The sequence below is a fragment of the Spinacia oleracea genome, chromosome 3, assembly GCF_020520425.1.
Source record: "Spinacia oleracea cultivar Varoflay chromosome 3, BTI_SOV_V1, whole genome shotgun sequence".
In the NCBI taxonomy this organism is placed as follows: domain Eukaryota; kingdom Viridiplantae; phylum Streptophyta; class Magnoliopsida; order Caryophyllales; family Amaranthaceae; genus Spinacia; species Spinacia oleracea.
In genome coordinates, this window is record NC_079489.1 from 23,947,835 (window position 1) to 23,973,531 (window position 25,697).

The following is a 25,697-nucleotide window of genomic DNA, read 5'->3' on the forward strand; positions in this document are numbered from 1 at the left end:
TGTTACTAATTAATCAAATTCTACAAACCTAATAGTTAATATGAATAATATATATTATATATACACAAATGTATAATACATGCATTTACTAATTTAAAGTGTATCAATAACAAAACTTTTTTTAATTAATGTCCTAAATATGAAGAACACTTGATTCTCATAAAGGCCGATTCTCAAACAAGGACTATTCCATTTGGGAATCTCCGAAAATAATAACTTCGTGGGTTTTGCTCAAACACATTGATCATGTACAAGTTTCATTTTAGTCTATTTCTTAAGATGTTAATGACTTGACATGTGTGTTAGTCAAGCTGTTACAACCATTAAAAACATATGATAATAATATAAAATATACTGTAGTATGATATCAATCTCACTAAAAAAACGTAAAATTTAAATAATTTATGACACATGTCAATCATTCAATTCTTGTTATCTTATAAAGTATCAAACAAGAGAGGGAGATTAGTACATGTACATAATATTCTTGTGTATGTTTTGTGCACATGCAGTTGCCTTTCTGCAGATTAAGATGTATGTGTTTTTTGTGCAAAGATGTCTTACGTTTTATCACTTTAATGGTCAATGAACTCTGGTTTATGGAGTACTGATTCTCTTCAATTAAGCTCAAGTGTTGATGACTGGCTAATAACCAAAGATCGCGCTAATCTGATGATTCTTGGCTGCTAGTGTACCATATATTGCTACAGATAATTCAGAATGAGAAGCAAAACAGCCTTATACTTGGAGCATAGCTAACTTATCGATACAATAACTTAAACAAAAATGAAACAGAAGATTAAAAAGATGCAAATTCAGACTGCAAATTAACTTCACTTAACTTTGTTGCAGACTGCAAATTCAGACAATCAAACTAATATGGTCTAATTAAACAGCAAATTCCCTGCCACAGCAAGATAAAAGGAGACGACACAAACAAAAATCAAAAGAACCCAAATGGAAAATTATCCATAAAGACGGGTTTAATTCCCCAATTGACCCAAAACATGGATCAAATTTCAACTAAGAAGCCCGCTGATTCTTAAAGTGCCAGTCTTTCAGCAATTCAATAAACTTTTAACGAAAAATAACTCATTAATTCATACAATCTTCAATCTAAGTACCCAGATTAAGGAAAACCCAATACAGAAAAACAAAATAATTGCAAATATTGAAGCATCACAATGAATCAGACAATTAATTCCAGATTATATTAGTTTCATGAATGTTCAAAGAAAACAAAAATCGACAAAATTGAAAGAAATAATAGTTGGTGAAAGAAACCTGAAGAGTGAGGGTGTGGGTTTAGCAAAGGATGAACCAGCGAGAGCAGCTGAGTCAAATTACTGAGTGCAAATGAATCATCTTGATGAGTCTATCACCGATCCGGACTGACTCAGCGTGACCGGTTGGTGGGTTGGTGGGTTGGTGGGTTGGTGGCAGCGGTTGGCGTTCGGTGGCTGCGTCGCGGTTGACGGTGGTTTGGTGGGCTGGTCGTTGTCGTGGTTTGTTAGCGGTGGCTGTGTCGCGGTTGACGGTGGTTGTCGGGCTGTGAGGTTTTCATTTTCAGATCTGAGATTATTTGGTTGGTTGAAATGAATTCAAAATGAACGACCATATTGAAGAAGGGGTTGTTTTTTTAAAACAATTTACGACCAAAAGAGTGGTCGGAATAGTAAATCTGCGACCATTAATTAACGACCACATATTGATTTTTTTTCTTTTTTTTGTACCAACTAAAAGTTAGTCGTAAATCTTGTTATCAACGACTGTCCTAACTGTAGTCGGAATTCAGCGACTAAATGAAGTGGTCGCTAAATATCTTTCGTCGCTAAAAGTGGTCGTTAAATTTTTTAAAACATTTGCTTCAGTCGATTTATTTCACGACTATTAAATAGTCGTAAGTTACTTGTGTAGTAGTCGTAACTTACCGACCAATATAGTTTAGTCGGTAAATATTATATTTAACGACCATCATTTAAATAGTCGGTAAAATTCGATTTTACCGACTACTTTTCCTTTGGTCGGAAAATTTAGTCGTAAAATCACCGCTTTTTTGTAGTGATGTTTACGAAACTTGAGTTGGGTTAGTTTAGGAATCTAATAGATTCCTAAACCTAATAGAGTTATGTTATATTTTCCTATACAAAACCAATGATGTAACCAAGTTATGATTAAGCTATTCAGTTATAACATCATCAATCAATATTATCCTCTATAGTTTAACAAGTAGTTTAATTAGTTGTTGATCAACTTTTTGTTAATGTTATTAGTACTCTCTCCGTTCCTAAATACGTGTCCAGTTCCCATTTATGAATTTTTTTCTTATTTGATTATTTGAGTTCGATACTTTAGTTTTGAGGGAAAATTTCAATGTTTTAATTTTAATGTAATACCATTAATTATAGGAAAACGTTGGCTTTGTTTACATAATAAAGGATTTTGCCAAATTGACAATATATGGCTCGGACTCAGTTGAGATGAGTAGCAAATAATTGTATGTTGTTGTAGAAATTGCAAGATTTGGGAATATGCGAGAGATGATATTAATATGTTGTTAAGGATCTTCTAATTTCCTATTTTTCCGTATTTCGGTTCACTATCTATATGCATTGTTTTAAATATGAAAAATTATGAGATTCATCAACATTGTTGTGTTAACATGCAAAACATGTGAATTATTGTGAAATTTAATAAATTTGATTGTGATAAATGAAGTACTTGCAGCGGTTACACACTACTAAAACGGGCGATATTACTTTTGGATTTAAGCAAAACAAAATTTGATAATTTTGTACTCTAAACTTCAACGCGAAAATCGATTAATCCTTTAACAAACCACGTGTTCTATATTCATACGTGTTGAAAGTAAGGTGTTACTTATAATGTGTAGCAATGTCTTTTGGTACAATACTATTTGACGGATAGAAAATTTAGAAAATAAAAAGGTTGCAAATGTATGTACGTATTCAGTAACAACGTTAAAAACGTTATCTGAACTCTGAAGACAGACCTTATAACTTGTAAGTTAATTGGGACCAAATTATGCAGGAAATAGGATGCATCTATATGTGAATTGATATGAATTGATAGGTGGACAAACTTTTGTACCACTGTAACTTCTCTTCCTTATAAAGCTAACTAAATAAATAATATGCGAACCAAATTACATAGGCAAAAAGCGAGGACTCTAGTGCCCCGAATGTACCTAGTTTAATGTCATTGAAAGGTTTCTAGTGGAGTCTTTACTGACTACTAGTGAGGTTCGTATTTGATGGATATTTAATCTTTGGTCAAGTATTGAGGATTCTATGTGATTGAACTAGGAACTGAAGCTGATATGCCATAAGTGTTTCTGTTACATTTACAGTTATGTACTGTGTATGAGCTAGGATGCCGCTTTATAATCCTCCGTAGTTTACAGGACAAAAAGTCTTGCACAAATCATCTTACATCCTCGTCTACAATTTTTATTATACTAGTTGTTGGACCGCGCGCTAGCGCGCACGGTCCCCTCAAGAAATTGAAATCAATTTGCAAAATAAGTTGGGTAATTATGTTGCCTAATTAAGTAATTAAGAATTAATTTAACGAATGTAGAATGTAACTTAGTTACTAATAAGTCACAATTGAAATACCTGCTATTTAAAATAACGGATATTTCATGAAATGCCCCCGAGTTTTGCTGTAATTCACCAAACGCCCATCAAGTTTCAACAATTCATAAAATACCCCTCACAATCTATACAAATACCTACCATACCCTTACTGATAACGGGCGTTAAGTCGCCGTTAGTGTGAATTTACCTTTATGCCCTTATTTTCTCTTTTGATGTCATTTACCCATCTCTGGTCGATCTTCCTCATGTTCTTCCTTATTCAACTAACTTCTCTCTCCCCCATGTTCTTCCTCCTTCAATTGCTTCTTGTCCACCATAATAGCATCCATTAATCACCAAAAAACACAGATCTAGAGCAAAGGTACCCCAAACTCAGCAAATCTAGAAGAAACTAGAAAACGAGTATTCGATTTCTTCAAATTAGCCCGCATGTCACTTCCTAAAGTCATGGATATCTACAATCTCGACGATGTCGCCACCATCTCTCAGCTTCGAACCACCATCGCCTCTCAGCTCTGTAAGAATGCCCACATCAAAGACCCTAAGGTTTCCCCTCTAATTTATCCTTTTTCTAATTTTTAATTTTTTTTGGAAATCTTGTTCCTCTAATCGTGTAATTAGGGTTAATTGTACTGTTTTTCATTTATTTTTATGCGGTATTATTTAGCACTAGTTGTGTTTGAATGTTAATTTGACCACCTTTGTACTTCATCCGTGTTTTATGTTCATTGATTTTGTTGTTGTGTTCGAAGTTTTGATGATTTTCGGGGTTTATGTTTATTTGGAATTCTATCAGAAAGACAACTGATTGTGATTTAGTTATTTGTGGATATGGATTGGTTGTGGTATTTGAATGTTCGATGATTTTCATTCTATTTTGGGGTTTTATGTTTAGTAAAGAGAGAATTTTTTTTTTCTTTTGGCAAATAGTAAAGAGAGAAAAATTGATTGTTGGTAAACAAAATGGACTTTAGAGATTGAGTATAATCAAATATTCAAATGTGATTAGTATGAAATGAATAGATGAGGAGTAAAATTTTGGTGGATACTTGAGCTATGATTATTGTTTATTCATGTGTTTTGTTGTCCATTATCAGCTTGATAAATTGCTTCAATCAATCCTTACACCTTGGGAAATGTGTAGCTTCTGCTAGTATGGTGACTTGGTTATCTGTATGATATGTACTGTGAGCTTGATGCAGACATATTGTTGTTAACTTAGCTATCATGAGTCCTGTTATAATGTTAATATTTTTCCTGTTGTTGTTGTTGTTGTTGTTGTTGTATGGATTAGACTTGATGCTTGTCTGTTGTCAATGCAATTCTTATAGTGTGGGATTCAACTTCTTTAGTTGCACTTCTTTATGGGTTGCTCCCTGATTCTTCTGCTCCAAATTTCTATGGATCTGACCACTATGATTAATTATTTGATTCACCAACTATGTTCTAGATTTGGAAATGTCAAAGTGTGTTGTGTGCTCATTGGTTTGATTGGCTTTGCTGAAACGAAACCTTCTTTTTCCTATTCAAACACTTCAAGCAATGAGAGTTGAGGACAACTTAGGCTCTTATTTGCTTCCGATTTTAGGGTTTCAGCCTTGCAAATGTGAAAAACTTGCTTTAATGTGATTTATTTCTGATACAATTCTGGAACTGTAAGCTCAAAATGGTAGAGCGACCAGGTAACAACCTGGTAGGTTGGTGGTTCGAGTCCACTCAGGTCCAAAATAAAATGAAACATTTACACAAGGATAAAAGTCATAAATTTGAATATCTGATGCAACACTGGAATTACAGTATCTAGATTGTTGCAATAATAACAAAACTCATGACAAAAATCTTAAAGCAATCAAAACAACATCTAAATTGCACGAACAATCCAACAAATTAAAGGGGTTTTTAAGTTTGGGGCATTTGGTGAAATAAGTTTTCAGAATAGGGGCGTTTGGTGAATTAAGTTTCAGAATAGGGGTATTTGGAGAATTGGAAACTTGGCTAACGGCGGACTTAACGGCCCGTCATTAGTAAGGGTATGGTGGGTATTTGTACAGATTGTGAGGGGTATTTTATGAATTGTTGAAACTTGATGGGCGTTTGATGAATTACAGCAAAACTCGGGGGCATTTCATGAAATATCCGTTAAAATAATGTCAAGTCGTTATTCCAATAATGTCAACTCGTAGAACAATTTTGTAAGTTTAAAGGTTTGGGGAAAGAGGAAGAAGAATATGTAAGTTAGGGGGTTTGAACTCAAGACCTTTGCAAATGTCAACATAGAGCTTCTAAAGGGAAGGTTTCAATTTTCAATCCCTTGTGAATAATAAATTTCAAGGTTTTAACACTCAAAACACTATTGATAAGCATAGTATTTTCAATGCATGCATTTTAAAGGTATGAGATATTTGTGTCACACAGCATTCAATCTTGCGTTCTTTGTTTATTTTTTCTATTTTATAGGTTTTCCATGCAAGAGGAGGATATGCTTGATCATGATGAATGAGGATCAACATCTACAATGCCGTTTTTGTTTATAGTTTTCTTGCTTATTTCTAGTCCATTTAAATGAAGAATGTGGATTATTCGGGTCAATTGTGATTGTTCTAGCCCTTATAAAGAGGTAATCCAGTTGAAATTATTGTGGTATACACTGGATGGAAAACGGTTTAACACAGGGGCGAAACCAGACTCGAACAAGTGAACAACAGTGTGCAACTCCTCTGCCTCGAAGTCCAAACAGTTAAACGAGACAGAGGAGTTGTAAAACTGATGCATAGTTTCTTGTATAGGACAAAAATAGTGCAGTACTATTCAAGATATCGACTTTTAATTCTAATCTTTATTCATCTTAATTATAGGTGTCCAAGTAAAAAGACTAAAATACCCTACTTATATTAGGAATATGTTGAATATTCATGCCCAAAATGAATAATTCTTGGGTTAACAACAATAATTATGCATTACAAACCATTTTCTAGACAAATAATATGCAGCCCTGTATAAGAAAACTATCGTAACAAACCTGTTTTTCCTTGTCAAACGGTGATCACTAAAGAGTATAACTGCAATGGATACCTCTGAAACAAATAAGTTCTAGGACAGTTAGTTGATCAGGTTCACTTTGTTTTGGGGTAATTAAGAAAACACTTCCCTTATTATTAGAGGTAATTAAACACTCCCCTTAATATTAGAGGTAATCAAGAAAACACTCCCCTTCTTATTATTTAGGGGTGACGAGCGGTTACACAACACTTCTCCTATTCTTTTAGTACTGCAACATTTTGAATTTTGCCTAAATTTTAACTTTGACAATATATTCACTTACATATATAAAAAAAACAATTTTTATCATGCAATTTTTTTGGTTGACTTGCTGGATATCAATCTCAATTATATACAAGTATTTTACTAATAAATAAAATAAAATTATAAATGATCCAAAATATTTGATGAAAAACGTTGAATTCAAAATATTGCAGATCAGCCTAAAGTCAAAACGACCATCAACATATTAAAAACCCAACAGATATAATCACATTCACAATAGTGGCCTCCAAGGAGGAAATTAGTTGCCCTAAATTACTTTCATACAAGTGCTTTTCTTTGGAAGTGCTTTCTAAAAAATTCTTTGTACTCCTTCCCCATTTCCAGCTTCAACGATTTAATGGTTTATGGCAAATGCAATAGCTGCTGTTGCAGCTATCTGCTCTTCAACAGGAACAGGTACTTTCTGAAGATGTATGAAAAATCTTTGTATGTTGTTGAGTGAAATGTTGTATACAGTAATCACGTCCCCCGGTTTTAATTGATAGCACCTTTTGAATCTCCCCCAATCTGGGCCACCAAGGCTCAGCCTCTGCCGAAGGCCCCGCCAAAAACACCTGAAAGTCCAAATCCTTTCCAAATTAGTCTGCAGGACTTCAATGGAGTTTGGTCTGCCTATAGTAAGATCAGACAGAGCAGTTATTGCAAGTCCCCTGGGAGTCAGGTCTTTGTGCACCAAACGCCGGCTAAATACCACGCGCTTGACTGGCTCATTCATCAGCCATTCTTCCCAAGGATTATTCTCCCAGGGGGAGATCCGTTTGGATCTGTCAGGAGCCAAAGCAATCATATGCTGCAACAAGTCTACACATAAGAAAAGTCAGAACGAAATCAAAACTTGTAAAACCCAAAAAAATCAAACGACAATAAATTTGAAATACCTTCAGGAACCTCAGCCTCAGCAGCCAAAAGCTCCATGACGAAGGAAGTTCAAGATGGCAATCCTAATAATCATAAATTCAAAGAGTATATCAGAGGAAAAAAAAAGGAACTCCAAATACAAATAAAAGAAGGATTAATTTTTATAGATATAGACAGAGAAAAAACATTAATTTTCAAGGTCGGCTTCCTTCTCCTCGCTTCCAAGCCTCCCAAGAGTTCCTGGCCTTACAGTCAATCCCTATGAACTAAACCATCTTTCCAGCACCCTAAGCAACTGCACCTCGGACAATGAAATCCGAGTATGGAAACATAACCCCTTCAGCTATGAAGCTGATGATGAATTGTTTTAGCTAACCAGCTATTAAGTCCCTGACACAGTTGGGACAGACATAGCCCCACATATACCCTAACCACACCAACCATAACTAAGTCTGCTAGCAAATTTCTAGAGAGCGGCCAGTTGACCCCTTCCCCAACAAAGAAAAAGAAAAAAAATTAATATATAAAATACTCCCTTGACCACTCAATAAGCCCTAAAGAACTTGCAAATCACAGCCAAGAAAAAGACTAAGTTAACTGTCAAGAATATAAAGAACATTTAAACATTTAGACGAACTTTACAAATATATGAAGTACAAAATAATATTATAATGTTTAATCATGCAAACAGAAAGTACGTTGTCAATTGTTTCAGCAAACAGAAGAGAAAAGTAACTCCATAATTAATAAAAGTATACTGATAATAGACAGTGTTGTTCAGTTGGCACTAGATGGAAATGCATTAGCGGATTCCAGATATTAATTGCACAGGTTGAGAAGCACTTCTCAGCAACCCTCCAAAGCAACCAATGTAATGATCTACACTACTTTATATAAAACGTGAAGCCCAAGCACTTATTCCGTACGAGTCCTACATTCTGACTGACAAAGTTCACAAATTCACAAATTCTGTAATCAAGCAAAATTCACAAATTCTGTAATCAAGCAAAATTCACAAATTCTGTAATCAAGCAAAAATCAATAAGCAAGTTGTGCTCAGGGGAGAGAATGGCCCCAAACTTCACTTCTTTAAGTGCCTTTAACACCAAAAGCTATCTGCCAGAAAACAGCAGTAAGTTTGTATTGTAAACATTCCTGAATCAAGAAAAAGTTACAAGCGCAAATGTTTTGGATACCGTTTCATTTAAATAGGGAAAAGGAAAAGATCAATAAAAAGAAAAAAAGAAAATCCGTTCAATCTGTTAGGTCGGACTGAGCAGTGGATGGTAAATACCTTTGTTCGAAATTACAAAAGAACAAACCACCACCAAACTAACATGTACAAGAAAGAATGTTATAGGTAAGGCTTTCAACAGTTGAATACTTGGATAGCTGCCATACCCTAATGTTTTTGTGAAACTAATTACATGCACAAATTTCAGGAAGAATCGTTCATAAAACATACTTTTAAGGCCTGTAATTTCACCAAAAGAAATCCATCCAAACTACTTAACCTATCTCGATTTTTCTAAAGCTTCTTGAACTCATGAGATTATTCTTGCTAAACTTATCTATGATTATTGAATCTATGATTATTGAATCATAGTGATAGTGATAATTATCGATACTCATTACAATTACGACTTGTTTTTGCTAAATGATTATTCACAGCTCAATCAAAACCCGAAAAATCGCATGATTACATTCTCACTCCACTTTCACATTACGCCCAAGAAATAATAAATTGGAAAATTTCTACAAGTAAACCCTAATTAAAAAAGATCTTCCTCGAAAAAAATAAATGAATTAACGCTAATTAATAAATAAATTAATTAATCAATTTCACATTAACGCTGCATCCTAACAAAATTCAAATCCATGCCGATTACTTTAAAAAATTACCTGATTTTTTCAAATCGATCTCCAATCCTCCGTATAGTTTGAATTCTCCGGTCGTGGAATTCGCCTGGAATTCATGGTGTGTTGTAAAGAAAGTAAGAAAATTGAGTGTTAAAATAAAACCGGGGAAGTGCAACAGAATACTCCCCAAATTCTACGGTCGTTTGAGGAGGAGAGCAAGAAAACGAACAAGGGAAAAAGAATGAAAAAGAAAAGGAAGGAGGAACAAAAAATTACCGTGCGGTGGCCGGTGGTCTGGGGCTGCGCTGGCGGCGGCAACGAAAAGGCAAGGAGACTGAAAGAATAAGGAAGACTAAGGAAGACGAGGGAATAGGGGGAGGAGTACCGTACAGTGGGGAAAATCAAATTTTATAAGAGGACATGTGTTTCAATAAAATCTATACATAGAAATACACGTGTCCCATCTATTACTCTCCTTTTAAAAAATAAAAAATTAACACCAACTTCTTTATCTTCTGATTCTTCCCCTTTTAATATTCCAAATCAATTAATTCTCCATTAACTTGGCTTACTCATTCAACCTTTAAAATTAAGTGTTTATTTATTTTAGTTAAAATTGACAATTACTTCGTTTCTCCAAATTGAAAATTATCCGTTTCTCAAATCACACAGTTCTCCTCCTAATTATTTATTGCATCATTTTAGCATATGAATTAATTGATTCATCAAAGAGATAAATTCAAGACGTTTGGAGTAGTTATTATTAATAGGATTTATTGGTGAGAATATTGAATTGTTAATTTTCAGGTACGTGATAAAAAATATATAAGTCACCGGATATAACCGCTGCGCAAAAAATCATATTTTTTTACAGCTTTGCCTTTGGTATTACCTAAAATTAATAATTTTCCCTGCGTTCTATTTTGTGTTTTATTTAGTTTGCTTGGGATTTTTTGTTGAATACCCGAGTTTTAGAAGAGTATCGTCATTGTTCATTTAGAAAGTTGGTACTTTGTTGTAAAAAAATTCTTTTACCATTGAAACTTTATCATGCAAACTTTCTTTTACCATTGAAACTTTATCATGCATGATTCAATCCTAGAGAAATGTTGATCTTCTCCTGTGTCAAGGGCGACTTTAAAATTTAAATACATACACAAGAGTACAAGACTACTATTGACTAAAAAATAAGAGACGATCATCATCTTGCCTTGGCTTTGTCGAGACAAATATCAACCGAAACATGGGTCTATTAAAAGTGGAAGAAGGTGGGGAAAGTTCGGCAAGATTAATATTGATGCTAATGGTTCACTTATGGCATTTTCTTTATAAGAAATGAAGTTTCAACATTTGAATAAAACGATTTACATACATATTCAAACAATTTCAGGTTGTTTCTGTTTACAATTATACATTTGGGGAGTCTACTTTATTGAACCATACTCAATAAATTTTTTGCAGGCAAATTATAAGTGAAATTATTTGAGTTTAATAGTCGTATTAGTATTACTACGGAGAGTATTATGTACCAAATCACATCATGTATACATCGGAATAAAAAAGTTGTTTATAGATCCTTCATTGATTTCAACATCAGTTAAAATATTTAAAAAATAACACACATATGAGATATCCTATATTCTAAGACTAGCTCGTACCTCACACGGGTCAAACGACTAATTATTTTTAAAGAGATTACATTGGTCTAGGATAGCAAGTCCTCTCTTCCGTGATAGCGTGGACAACGTCCACCTATCACCTGCGCGGCCCAAGCCCAAGTTTGATTAAATAATAAACGCTGAACTTTATTTTATTTTGAAGGTCAATGGATTAATGGTTCTATCACTTTGCTCATTTTTCTTCTTTTTTTTATAATTTCCAATTTTGTGTTTGTTAAAAAATAAATTAGGGTTAAAACATGGATTGTCAAAGCAATATTAGTCACTACTAATATTGAACATAGGTTGACGGTGGAATAGTTCAAAGAGAAGTGGAACCTATCCACCCAGAACTCGCTCCGAATCCGAATTAGCCCTAAGAGTGAACCGGATGGTAACACCCAAAAAATAAGCAACACAAGGAGCAACTATTTAATCTATACCATTTCTCTATACCTAAAAATAAAATAAAAAACAAAGAAAACACTCGCTGCTTTCCAAAATACCAAAAATAAAATTTCTAACATTCAGAAACTTCTATATCAAACCAAACAAGACCTATATGATTGCCTGAAATCAGACAGATATCTCTTTGCCAGGAAGCTGTCATCAATCACTTCAATCGACCCATCATTAACATGCCTAAAAAGAGCTCGAATTCTCAACAAAAACTGTACAGCGTACTCCATAACAAGAACCTTGGTACAATAGACTCTAAAAGAGTGCAGACACATACGATATTAAGCAAATTACAGCATCGGAGAACACAATTTGACAAATAAAGAATGAACATATAAATTTGATAGATACATTACTTTGCATACAGCTATAGACATTTTACAATCATATATACAAATTACAAAATGTAAGTGGCGAGGACTGGAGAGAGCTGTAAATCCAAGATGGAACAAGGAACTCTAGAAGATCACAAACTATTATTAGTGTTGTTTATCTTTATCTCGATAAGCTCATTAAAAGGTTGGCGACAAATTGGGCACTTGTTTGACTGTAGCCTCAGCTCTTTGGCACAATCACTGCACATACACTGAAAAGAGAAGAATACATTAGTCAAAGAAAAGAACAAAAGATACAAGGAAAAGACTTGTGAGTTGTGACAAAACTTTAGCAAGCTGTAAGATGCATGCTCTACTCTCTAAGATGACATATACTTTTGAAATTGTGTCTCCCTCGGTCCTACACTGCATCACTTCAACTTTGATGTCTTCAAATTGTGGTGACTGGTGAGCTTTCCCTACTCTTTAACAATGTACTAATCCGTACTTCATATGAGCTATAGTTACTATTAACGTAAACAATCAGCTAATTGCAAGTAAAATTATGTTCATTCAGCCGCGACGATTCAACTTTTATATGCACAGAAGACAGGGTAATTTCAACTCTTGGCCAAACCTCCAGCTATCTCCTTCCAGAGGAAAATGAGAGAAAAAAAGACCTAGATACTTTTGTTTTTCTTTTGGATCAAGTGAGGAGAAGGCCCTACCAGGCCAGAATTCCGCATGACTTAACCCAGCCTGGAATAGTGGGCAAGGTCCTTTGGGAGTGGGAATCCCCTACCCAAAGTGCCCGCACTAGTGGGGTAGATGCAAACCTTACCACACTAGGCCAAGACTTGCTTGGTGGATAATCAAAAACTATAGCGGATGTCAGGAAATAATAAATATTCACAAGCTAAACAGTACAATGAGAAACATAATGTTGCATGTATTTACAGGATCTACGAACCAGTTATAATTCATTCACCATTATTGACGCTGAAGCTCATGCTGTGAGGAGTACCTATGCAGCAAACAAGTCCAGCGAGAAAAGGGTGGGTAACAGGGAGGCTATGGCATGATTGGCATCTATTGATTATTCCTTTATTATCTTGTGTGATTGGGCTTAGTTCCCCAAAGGTTAGACCATCCCACGCTTACTTGTCCACCCTTATATGCCTCTAAATTAGTCATTTCATCATACCGTGAACTAAATGAATGCTGAAAGACGATATCTTCCAACCAAAAAATCCTACCCAAGATTTTTAATAAAGCAGAGACCTAGGCTGCTGAAACACATTTTCTTATGCTAGTCTAAACAAAATTTGTGTTTAAACATTTTTCCTACGACAATTTAAGAGAACGGCCTTTATTGATCTTAACTCTACTGAAAAAGAATACAGTGAGACACTATTTCAAAGGCCCAAAGGATTCTTTAAGAATTGACTGTCCCATGTCCTCACAGAAACGTTGTTGTCTCCTCCTAAGAAGCATAACAGAAGAGTTTTAAAAGCAACATCATCTCAATAAAGGTAGTCAATATTGCCAAAAGATTAACACAACAAGGGAAACTTGGCAGGCATGAGTAAATACTCGATTAAGATATGCTCAAGTTAAATGCGGAGAAGTAGCCAGAGTAAGCACTCTGTTTATTACAACTACAACAACAACAACAAAGCCTCAGTCCCAAAATGATTTGGGGTCGGCTAACATGAATCGACATAGGAGATTGTCAATGTGACCAATCAAACAAGACAGGAACGAGAAGTTAAAAGAATAAACAAGGAAGAGGGGAAAGTGAAAGTAATGAAAGTAAAATAAGAGATAATTAAATAATATATAATACAGAAAAAATATTATAAGGGGTAGTAAAAATATGTGAAGTTTAAAACGAGAAAATTAAAAATAAATACAATAAGTAAGCACTCTGTTTAGCTAAAGTAAAATATAAAATTGTAGATTAGACAAAATGTCCAGCCTCCTACTAAAGGCCAAAATCCAATATAGTATGCTGATTAACAATGAGTATATACGAGTAGATGTACTTCCTCTTTCACACCCTTTTGTAGTAATAATAGGAGTTAAAGTCACGGGCATTGATATTCTAATTGCTAATAGATAAGGCCTTAGTGCATAATTTTAAATTTTGATTTCAAAAAGCTTTTTATGAACTCAATAGACGCTAGGTTTGTGACCAAATCCCCACTCATTATAATGGTTGAAAAGTATGTGGTGAATCCTTGCTGTCAAGAAACATGTAATGCATCCTTTATGGTCTTCCCATTGAGCCTCCTCGTGCGTCTCACTCACCTACTCACTACATCAACTAGTGGAAAGCATTGTCTTTTTCAGAGAAAATATAGAAGCATCAAGAATGCTGAAGTTTATTCCTCCAGAAACAAGCCAAAGTACCCAAACAACCCCAAACCCAAGTAAGAACCCTGTATATAATTCTTTACAAAAGACCACCAATTATGTTGAAAAAAAAGGTAAAAATTTAATCTACAGTAGAGCAAGTCATCAGCAGCCAATGACACAAAAATAAAGGGGGAAAAAATCAAAACTATAAGGAACAAGAGACAGCACTTATATGAACTACAATTGACCGCATATACCCTATAGTACATTATTAGTACCAGACAAAAGCAGATGAGAATCCTAATCAAAGAACCATGGGAAGGCATCAAGCAGAGGCTGCAGATAATAGTCACTCAGCAGCTAGTCTGCAGCCATAGAAATCAAATTGTGCAGAATGAGACAACTGAGCAGAAGCATGCACAAAATCAGCAGCAAGTAGGGCAGAGAAAGGAGGTGTCGATGTCAATGCAAATGAGCAGAAGCATAAAAAACCCAAAATTTCAACCCAGATCCTAAGGGGGTGGGGGATCAATAGTGAATTATTTGAGCATCTCATACTCATAAGAGTCATAACACAATCTTCCAATTATCACAAATCTACCAAAAGTAGAAGGGCTCAAGAGTAGATAGGGGGGAAAATGCTTCTGGGAACCCTTCATAGTGACCGAGTTGGTGCAATAAAAGAGATGGATCTCCGAATCATAAGATTCATAGAGAGTTTGTTACTTGGACTACGGTACTTATGTCGGACACACAAAGGTTATTTTATAAAAACTTCCATATTTTGATCCAAAAGGAAGTAGGGTCTAACTGTCATATCCACGAAGGAGATTTAATTCTTTTCAGGTAATAATCTGGTCGATTTTTCCTCCCTCTAGTTGTGTACTTTAATTATCAACCAACATGTGAGATTGCATTATAGAGATTGTCTTTCAAAAAATAAGAATTTAATTTTAAAAAATATTTACATATACTAATACTAAAAGTAAAAAAGGACCTGACAGAACATAAGAATTTGACTTTCAAAATTATTTATATATACTAATACTAAAGCGAAAAGTGGACCTGAGAGAACATAATAATTTGAGTTTTAAAATTGTTTACATATAAATATGAGCTTCATACTTTGAGGGTTGGTTGCAGGACATGAGAACATTTCATTCAATCTGGCACATTCTCTTACAAAATTGAGTTCTAATCTGACACGAGAGGTAAAATGAAGAGCTCAACTAACATATTAGAACCTATATATGAAGATTTCAGTAAACAAAAGTGGAGAAGGCGTTGATGGGGATAAATTACACTTCCTCTATCCCAGATCAGTCTTGACACTTGTCATCTAAAATAGAATTACATCATCACAAATAGTTTTAGGTGATAAGTTGTTGGTTGGTTATTAATTGTATTTTGGTAGAAAATTATATGTGAAAAGAGTTGATAGGGGAGTATTATTTAGTTGAAATAGTATATTTTATTAGAGATACTGAGATAGTGAGGTATATTTTTAATGAATATGAGAAAGTATGAAGCCCTGACTTTTTAGAGTGGAAAAAGATATGTATTATAATAATAGTGGGTCTTTCCCAAAATAGAAGCGTAAAAGTTTTGGAGATATGAAAAAGGATAATCTACGACAGAGGAATATAAATGAGCCAGCTCGGATAGGATTTCCAGGCAATGTTTAGGCAAGGTTGATTAAAGTGTTAAATGGTTAGCAAACCTCTTCAACTAGAATGGAGGGAGACCCAACAAACTACCCAATGATAGAGGAAGCACACTTTAGTGCCACTTCACATGAACAAAGGATAAATGCAAAGAGTCAAACTAACGAGTCATACCATTAAGTTTTCAGAAAAGCTAATTAAGCATAACCTGAGAACTCCTGGATTTGGTACATGTGTTAGGAACCAGATTAACAACTCCTGGAGTTGCACCATAAATAGAAAACGAACTATGACACATTTTATTTTGATATGGAGAAGGAAAATTATGAAGCAACAGAGACTTACTTTGGTGGGAAAACCAAAGAAAGGTTCATATCAGAAATATATTGAAATATCAAGAACGCGTACAGCGGGAAACAATTGTTTAAAAAGTGCAAGAGTGTCAAGGGATTTGTCCATTACAGTTGAGTATATCATGGATTTATACCAAGTCATTTCCTCTTTGCAACGGTTATAACCGTGTTGGCTAGGTTCATACAAGATGAGATTTCATGGTGTATGTTTGTAGAAGAAACTTTCTTAGTAGATGATATTACAGCAGCTGTTAGTGATAAGTAAGAATTATAAAGGCAACAGCTTCATGACTGAAGCTCAGTCGTAGTAAAGCTTCATGTGGAAATTCGATGCAGAAAAAGATTCCAATAAAGATATTGCAGAACTAGGAGAAAAGTATCAACCAACATCTTAGGTATTTCATATTTGAGGTCGATTATCCACAAGAATGGAGATATGGACCAACATATTTTGCAAAATCAGGTATGAAAGACTGAAATGAAGAGGAGCGCCTGGAATTTTGCTGTGATTACAATGCGTCTCTATAAGTGAAGGAAAAACTTTATAAGGCAGTTGTTCGAATCTTTGCTATATGGGCCTAAATAATGAGCTTTCAAGAAAGATAATGTTCAAAATGGATGTGTAAAAAATGTGTATTTTGGGGTGGATGTGAGAAGAGACGAATTGCCCAATAAAGGAATCTGCAGAACAGTGGCAATTGCGAAGATATGATGAAAGAGAACAGACTGTGCCGACCTTTCCAATGTCAGCATCATAATTCATAAGGCACTGGTTCAGAGAATGAAGAGTTCAAATAATGGATACCTGACCTAGATAAAAAGCGTAAAAACGAACATGTAAGTCTCCAAATCCATATTGCACTGGATATGGGTGAGTGCAGAATAAGGATTACAAGTGCAACTCATGGGGATGACATTTGGCCCGTATACCCAACTCCATTCTTTTGGGATTAAGGCAATGAGAATATTTTGTTAGGAAAACGACCCATATAAATTTCCAGAGTGATAGTGAGAAGGACATAAATTCGAGACAGAAATAGAATTATAACGGGAATAATTCTCCCAATCAACTTGTCTTCTTAACCAATGCCATAATAAAACAACATTACACACAGAATACTTAGTATTGCATGGAAAACACTCCATGAACCCCCGCCATTTAACTCTCAAACACTCATGCCATTGATGAAAGCTTGCATTTATTACTCACAAAAACATATACTCGCATAGTCGCATCTACATCTTGAGATCTCACTATCTTCCAAAACCTAGCCCTAATTATTTCCATTGATGATACTAGCATCCATGACACATAAAAGTACTTCGAAGTCAAAGAAGAGATCCTTACTAGCTAGTGGTGGTTGTTGTAAATCTACTGAACACTTCTTATAATAAGAGTAAAGTGCTGAATTCCATAACACGACGATAAATAGGATATGTATAAATGGAACGTCTGTCAAAGCTAGACTAAAATCATCCCACAAAATGATGTCACACAAAAGCCAACCATAAATGAGTTAACTCTTACCAGATGCCGACAAGGAAGTACAGCCGTATTCTTGGGCTCAGTCATGCAAATTACACACTCTTTTCCAGGCTCATCATCATTAAAGCCTTCTGAAGATGAATTCCCGATTCCATATATATCACGAAGTTCATAACGAACACCATCAATCCACAGAATCTGCCTCATTGCTTTAACTTGGAAGGTACCTTCATTCTTTTTCTCAATAATAGCTTGAGTGACTTGTACCCTAGGAGAACTTTCAGCTGAAGATTCTCCTGCGGCATTATCTGCTTCATGTGACGAGGAATATACTTCAGCGAATATGACAAGTGGAAAGACATCATCTTCCGACGGCTTCTCAAGACTTTCCAGATCAAAGAATCCCAAGTCGACACCGGTGCCAGTAGCCTGGCGAAATCTCTGTCCTACCCCTTTCTGGAAAGGGACTTTTACTGAGCTGGTTGCCTCAGGATATGCTGGAGTAAATGTACAGGTCTCTTTATCCTCCTTCGCAAAGTAATAGATAGTTACGCTGTCAAAAAGATGTAGTAAACCCCATGATTTAGTTCGTAAAGATACTGCAAGATTCATGAGCTACAGAGCGAGCAAGAACCACAAAGTTCACCAACTTGTTACCTCTTTAACAATAATTCGCAAAAAAGAAGTTCAACAAATAAACTACACACTCACTCCCCGAAGCCAAGTATACTGTTACATAAGGAGATAGAAATAATCAACTACCAAGTCATACTACTATCACAAACAAATCACCACACGTTTAAGTACAACAAAAAACAAAGAAAAGAATCATGGCCTTTGTTTAGTCCGATTGCCAAAACAAAACCTAGGTTTGAAAGTAGACAATAAATCTTGTCAATCCTGGAATTTCCAAACAGAGATATCCTGTGAAAGTTGTCCAATCCTTCCTTCACTGGCTCACAAAGATATCCAACATTGTCATCCTCTCCAGCATAGAAAATCTGAAACCTTGTGCCAAGCTTATAGAAACCTCTGTTTTAAAGGGCTTTCTAGCGATGGCCTAGATTATTCTGCTAGGATTTAGGTATTCCAGTAAAAATAAGGTAGACAATCAAAGGGATAAACAAAGTGAAAGGGATTAACAAAGTGAAAGGGATTAACAAAGTGAAATTGAATCAGAAAAACCGAGATATGTAGAATGAAGGATCAGACAATTAACTAATTTTGCATTGTGGTAATAAGATTCACTAAGGTTGCAAAATTAACAGGTAAATTCTACCTCCACCTTCCCCCCTCCCCCCCACCCCCCACATGACACATGTCGTAGACTATCTTATATGGTCCAAATTATTTCAATAGTCATACATATTACGGAGTATGACTATCTTAGAATTTTCAAATATCCTCCCGATGGCCAGATGTTGTTAGGTCGATTCCCGTACTTCTTTGACTCACGAATATCCTCACTTCATCAATCAAAAAAGTAAAGATATCAGCTGACACAAACAACCAGCTGAAATTCTCTGAACCATCATTACCTAACTACCGGAACAACTGTCAAAGTATCAAGTTATCAACTCTCTTAAGGATGCTAGGAGTTCTCCATACGCTTACAGGTTGCCTGATGCCAAGTCATACAAATCCAGGAAAAAACCCTGGCTAGCAGAGCAAAAAATTCTTATAAGCAACAGCAAACAGAGATATAAGTCAATTTCCATTCAGAGATTGAAAAGGATTGAACAATTGGCAACAATATTCTAACTAGATATATTTTGATATGGCACCCCGCTTCACACAACAAACAAGTTAGTGTTGGAGAACCGTAAACATTTGTCAACCAACACAACCGGAAAAAACCAATTCATGATGGCCATGGAAAAGAGCTCAAGGAAACTTAGATTTTATGAGGAAACTGGGAGTTTACGAGCTCACAGCCACAGAGGAACGAGTGGAAACACCCTATAACATTACCTCTTATACCCTTTACAAAAATCTCGAGGGACATCAAACTACCTGTTTTGGTGGCTGCTACTAGTCAATAGAATTAAGCCTAGAATGCATTCATGCAGATGCTGCAAACAATTGAAGTTCTACCATCAATTACCTATCTAAGCTATTCACCTTCACATCCCAACATCAGCCACTCACATTGCACTTGAGCATTAGGTAATTTTATCTTATCTTAACCAATAACCCTACGTCCCTCTTATAGTCATATTGCACACAATAACTACTAAATATGGCAAATTCGCGATATCACATCCCAAACTCGCTTCGCCTCCTATTTTTTATACCCTATTTTTTATACCCTGAGTACATCTCTACACAATCAAATAAGAAAAATGCCAAAATATAATATCATTATGGCCTGCGTTACATTCAACTGGATTCAAGAAAACAACCAATATTCTAATCAACAAAAGTTTGACAAATAATCTCCAATCAACCTCAACAAGATTATATAATACACAAATTGAGATAATTATCAACCAAAAAAAAAAGTAAAACCATAAAAATTAAGGAGAGTAAGATTGACAAACCTGCCATCATAATGCGCATCAAAAACAAAAGAAACCAAGTAATGATCAGGGTAATTCTCATCAACTTCAAGCTTAATAGTATCCTTATGAACATTAACATCATTCTTAACAACTTTAGCACTTTGATGTTCAACATAGGGCAGCGGCACGGGCGAAGGCGGAATAGGGTACCTCATCTGATGCCATCCATTTCCATAATTAGCAGGAACATAAGGGAAATTAGGGCGACCCGTCATTGGATTAGGGTAATTATAGGAATTAGACCACCCAGAGTAGCAGTAATTTGACTGAATTGGAGGTGGATGTTGTTGTTGATGTTGGTACTGGTAGTGAGTTGTTGGGTATGGAGTAGGGGACACATAACCATAATTGTTTTGCGGCGGTTGCTGCGGCTGAGGTGGTGAAGAGAGAGTGGATGGGTCGGCGATTGCGGTGGAGGAAGACGGTGCGGCTGTGGGGTGGTAGTAGTAGGGTGATGGTGGTGGTTGCTGTTGTTGTTGTTGTTGTGGTGGTGGGGGGTTTTGGTGGTAGTAAGAGGGGTGGTGGTGGTGGTGGTGTTGGTGGAGGGTTTGATTTCTTCTGCCGGAACTAAAGGAAATCCCCATTTTCAAGTTTCCAAGTTCACAACAAAAGTATCGAGCTCATGGTCCACCTCAAACTCATGTAGGTCAGCTTGTCTGATTCTCATACTATGCACTTGCTTCAATCCTTGCTGAACCATTTTAACCACAGATGGCATGATAACACCTTAAAAGCTCTTCAATCCCTCCCTTTTTCCATTGAATCTTTGCATTACATACCTCCTTATCCATTCCATTAACTGTAAGATAGGTTTTCCCCTCACTTCCCTCAAGATATTATAAAAACTCTCACAGCAATTGTTTAGCAGCATACCAGACTTAGATGCAGTGTTAAACCCATGCCTAAACCAGTGACTTGTGTTGATTGCTTCCAAGTACTTGAAAGCTTCCACATTTAGTTCCTTTATAGCTGCCATATGAGTGTTGAAATGGTGCTGAAAATGTAAATGTGTAAACATTAGCATGAGATGACAGAAACAAAGGAAGAAATGCAGAGAAAGAAAAGAGGCAAACCTTTGTGGATGATCTTGCTGCCTTCCAGAAATGTTCCTTGTACAGAACACCAGGAAACTTTCTTTTGAAGTTAGTCCATATATATCTACAGCAGTATCTAGTCTCTGCATTTGGCATGATGGTTCTGAATGCATCAAGTAAACCCTACCAAAACAGATTCAATAAGCCAAATTTCAGAACAGAAACAAATGGGCCAAAACAGATTCACTAAGCCAATTTTAGAACAAAATAGCAAAGTTGATGATTTAAAATAGATGCTGAAAATTAGGGGGTGGTTGGTCTACTATGTTGAATTTAGGTCAAAATATGCCAAATAAGTCAATTTAGGCACGATCGTTCCAAAATAGGTCAAACTTGGTCAACTATGATCATTTTAGGTCAACATAGGTTAAATAAGTCATTTTAGCCATGATTTTCCAAATTTTGGTCAAATTTGATCAACTATGTTCATTTTAGGACTATGCCAAATAAGTCAAGTTAGGCACGATCGTTCCGAAATAGGTCAAACTTGGTCAACTATGATCATTTTAGGTCAACATAGGTTAAATAAGTCATTTAAGTCATGATTTTCAAAATTTTGGTCAAATTTGGCCAACTATGTTCAATTTAGGACAAAATATGCCAAATAAGTCAATTTAGGCACGATCGTTCCAAAATAGGTCAAACTTGGTCAACTATGATCATTTTAGGTCAACATAGGTTAAATAAGTCAACTTTGACACGATCGTCCCAAATTTGGTCAAACTTGGTCAACTAATTTCAATTTAGGACAAGTTAGGTGAAATAAGTCAAGTTAGGCACGATCGTTCCAAACTAGGTGAAATGAGTCAATTTAAGCACGATCGTTCCAAATTTGGTAAAACGATGTTCATTTAGGATAATTTAGGTGCCTGGGTGGCATAGTAACTACTGCATACCTTTCACTTATTAATGATACATATGCTTCATACTTCACAGAATATAGAAAACAATAGCAAAACAAGCAGAACACTAAAAAAGAAGAGGGAGAGGTGTACCTTCTGTCTGTCAGACATGTAGGTTACTTCTTCTTCCTTCTCATGGACCCAAGTAACTGCATCAGCTACAGATATGATGTCATTCCTCAAAAGCTCAAGGAACCAACTCTAGGTTTCTGCATTCTCTGTCTCAACTACTACCCAATCAACAGGGAATATGTTGTTATTCCTATCCTTGCCCACTGCTGTCAAGAGTATCCCAGGGTATGCACCTCTCAAATGTGCCCCATCAACACCAATAATAGGCCTGCAGCCACCCATAAAGCCCTCTTTGCAAGCTTGCAAGCAAACATACAACCTTTGGAACAAGGGTGGTGCATCCTCTCTTCCCTGGACCTTCACAACAGCAGTGCTTCCCGGGTTATACTTCATAATTGTTGCTGCATAGTCCCACACTCTATTATACTCCAAGCTTGCATCCCCAAATATCATTTTCAAAGCCAAATTCTTTGCTATGTATGCCTTGTAATATCCAATTTCTGACTTCACTTCTCTCCTTACTCTCCTTATAAAAGCCTTTACCTTTGTCTTAGGTTCATCCATCCAATCATCTAAGTATCTCTCAGCCAGATACTTTGATGTAACCTTGGGGTTGTCATGCTGCCACCCACAAATATGCTCCTACCTAATACTTTTAATCTGCCAACTACCCCCCCCCCCCCCTTCAACTTCCTAGCATGCAGCTTAAACCTACAGTTTCTCTTCTCTTTGCAGCTACAACTTAGAATCCTAACTTTCTTCCAAGGACACTTACACCTATTGGCACAGTATATGGACACTCTCCTTTTGTTAGTGTGTAAGTAGTAGTAGTTGTACCCCTTTTGAATTGCATTGTACCTAACAGCCTTCCTCAACACTTTGTTGGATGGAAACTTCAACCCTTTCCACAACTCAACACTCCCCTTGAAATTTACTGATGGATTAAATACAGGATAGTTAGGCCCTTCATCATCTCACTCTATGACACTAACTACCTCACCATCACTATCATTCAACTACACATCATCACCAATTTGAAGCAAAGCATCATCACCCTCTTTATCTGAATCAAGCTCATCCCTCCCTGTTGCCCCTGATTCAATCAGTCCACCCAAACTCCTTGTTACACCCTCAGTGATGTCATGATCCACAAATTCCTGGAATAAATCATCATCACTATCATCCTCATAGTCATTGTCACTCAACAACACATCACTGCCCTCACTTTCCTCACAGTCACCCTCTTGCAGTGTATCCTCTCCCACAACTCTCTCCCCCTCCCCTGCAACTCTCTTCCCCTTCCCTGCAGCTCTCTTCCCCTCCCTTATAGCTCCCTTCCCCTTCCTTACAACTTTCTTTACCTCCCCTACAGATATATTCCCATCACTAGCAGCATACTCCTGCTCACCTATAACTCTCTTCCCCTCCCCTGCAGTTCTATTCCCCTCACTAGCAGCATACTCCTGCTCAACTACAACTCTTTTCCCCTCACTTGCAACTCTCTCCTGATCAGATGCAGCTCTCTCCTTCTCACCTACAACTCTCTCCTTACCTCCAGCCTGCAGACCCTTGGGTACTTCCCTTTTTTCATCAAGTCTTTTCTTGAATTGGGAAATTGTGGGGAACTTCTGTCTCACTGCCTAATCTAGAAGTGAGAAGGGTTGTTTTGTGGTAGGTGGGAGAATGTCATTTCCGATAAGTAATATGTCGTCGACATATAATACTAGAAAAGCAATTTTGCTCCCACTGACCTTCTTGTATACACAAGATTCTTCTGCGTTCTTGATGAAACCAAAGTCACTGACTGCTTCATCAAAATGTATATTCCAGCTCCTTGATGCCTGCTTCAATTCGTAGATTGATTTCTTTATCTTGCATACCTTTTTAGCATTCTTTGGATCCTCAAAACCCTCAGGTTGTGTCATAAACAAAGTTTCTGTTAAAACGCCGTTTAAGAAAGAGATTTTGACATCCATCTGTCATATTTCGTAATCGTAATATGCAGCGATTGCTAACATTATCCGAATAGACTTTAGCATTGCAACTGGTGAAAAGGTTTCATCGTAATCCACACCGTGGACTTGCCTGTAACCTTTTGCAACCAATCTAGCTTTGAAAACTTCAAGTTTCCCATCCTTGTCCTTTTTCAGTTTGAAACCCCATTTGCTTCCAATGGCTTGGTAGCCATCTGGCAAATCGACCAAATCCCCTACTTGGTTTTCTGACATGGAGTCTAATTCAGATTGCATGGCTTCTTGCCATTGCTTGGAGCTAGGGCTCGTCATAGCTTGTTTGTAAGTCGCAGGTTCATCACTTTCAAGTAATAGAACGTCATAGCTCTCGTTCGTCAAAATACCTAAGTACCTTTCCGGTTGAGATCTATATCTCTGCGATCTACGCGGGGTTACATCTCTAGATTGACCATGATTCTCACCAGATACTTCTAAAGATCTCTGAGTTTCATCCTGAATGTCATCTTGAGCATTCTCTAGAGTTTGTTGTTCGACTCGAATTTCTTCGAGGTCTACTTTTCCCCCACTTGTCATTTTGGAAATGTGATCCTTTTCCAAAAAGATACCATCTCGAGCAACAAACACCTTGTTCTCAGATGTATTGTAGAAGTAATACCCCTTTGTTTCCTTTGGATAGCCCACAAGGATACATTTGTCAGATTTCGGATGAAGTTTGTCTGAAATTAATCGTTTGACGTATACTTCACATCCCCAAATCTTAAGAAAAGACACATTTGGAGGCTTTCCAAACCATAACTCATATGGAGTCTTTTCAACAGCTTTAGATGTAGCTCTATTTATAGTGAGTGCAGTTGTATTTAGTGCATGTCCCCAAAATTCTATTGGAAGTTCGGCCTGACCCATCATTGATCTAACCATGTCTAGCAAGGTTCTCTTCCTCCGTTCCGACACACCGTTCCATTGTGGTGTTCCAGGAGGAGTCAATTCTGATAGAATTCCACATTCTTTCAGATGGTCATCAAATTCATAGCTCAGATATTCACCGCCTCTATCAGACCGCAGTGCTTTAATCTTCTTGCCTAATTGATTCTCTACTTCACTCTGAAATTCCTTGAATTTGTCAAAGGATTCAGACTTATGC

General features: G+C 36.3%; 3 protein-coding genes across 3 annotated transcripts; all 3 read right to left on the reverse strand.

Annotated features, from left to right (window-relative positions):
* Nucleotides 1–7,020: 7,020 nt before the first annotated feature.
* Nucleotides 7,021–10,072, reverse strand: LOC110778894 (uncharacterized). Its single transcript, XM_021983435.2, has 4 exons — nt 9,939–10,072; nt 9,705–9,768; nt 7,823–7,885; nt 7,021–7,745 (listed from the first exon to the last, which is right to left on the reverse strand). The coding sequence occupies exons 3-4, from the start codon at nt 7,857–7,859 to the stop codon at nt 7,279–7,281; spliced, it is 504 nt and encodes a 167-aa protein (XP_021839127.1). The 5' UTR covers nt 7,860–7,885; nt 9,705–9,768; nt 9,939–10,072; the 3' UTR covers nt 7,021–7,278.
* A 1,783-nt stretch (nt 10,073–11,855) lies between these two features.
* Nucleotides 11,856–21,442, reverse strand: LOC110778893 (probable E3 ubiquitin-protein ligase LUL3). Its single transcript, XM_021983433.2, has 3 exons — nt 20,495–21,442; nt 17,997–18,507; nt 11,856–12,365 (listed from the first exon to the last, which is right to left on the reverse strand). Exons 1-3 carry the CDS (start codon nt 21,097–21,099, stop codon nt 12,246–12,248), a joined length of 1,236 nt encoding a protein of 411 aa, XP_021839125.2. The 5' UTR covers nt 21,100–21,442; the 3' UTR covers nt 11,856–12,245.
* On the reverse strand, nt 21,243–21,723 carry LOC110800008 (uncharacterized). Its single transcript, XM_022005302.2, has 2 exons — nt 21,589–21,723; nt 21,243–21,509 (listed from the first exon to the last, which is right to left on the reverse strand). The coding sequence occupies exons 1-2, from the start codon at nt 21,703–21,705 to the stop codon at nt 21,243–21,245; spliced, it is 384 nt and encodes a 127-aa protein (XP_021860994.2). The 5' UTR covers nt 21,706–21,723.
* Between the last annotated feature and the right edge of the window lie 3,974 nt (nt 21,724–25,697).

What these genes read in the sequence shown, in the direction of transcription:
- LOC110778894 (XM_021983435.2), bottom strand. Translation starts at nt 7,859, where the DNA reads ATGGAGCTTTTGGCTGCTGAGGCTGAGGTTCCTGAAG. An exon ending in TGAGGCTGAGGTTCCTGAAG is followed by an intron (nt 7,746 to 7,822) that starts GTATTTCAAATT and finishes TCTTATGTGTAG; the next exon opens with ACTTGTTGCAGCATATGATT.
- LOC110778893 (XM_021983433.2), bottom strand. Translation starts at nt 21,099, where the DNA reads ATGGGGATTTCCTTTAGTTCCGGCAGAAGAAATCAAACCCTCCACCAA. An exon ending in GATGCGCATTATGATGGCAG is followed by an intron (nt 18,508 to 20,494) that starts GTTTGTCAATCT and finishes TCTTTTTGACAG; the next exon opens with CGTAACTATCTATTACTTTG. An exon ending in TACTTCCTTGTCGGCATCTG is followed by an intron (nt 12,366 to 17,996) that starts GTAAGAGTTAAC and finishes TTCTCTTTTCAG; the next exon opens with TGTATGTGCAGTGATTGTGC.
- LOC110800008 (XM_022005302.2), bottom strand. Translation starts at nt 21,705, where the DNA reads ATGCCAAATGCAGAGACTAGATACTGCTGTAGATATATATGGACTAAC. An exon ending in CAGCAAGATCATCCACAAAG is followed by an intron (nt 21,510 to 21,588) that starts GTTTGCCTCTTT and finishes TTACATTTTCAG; the next exon opens with CACCATTTCAACACTCATAT.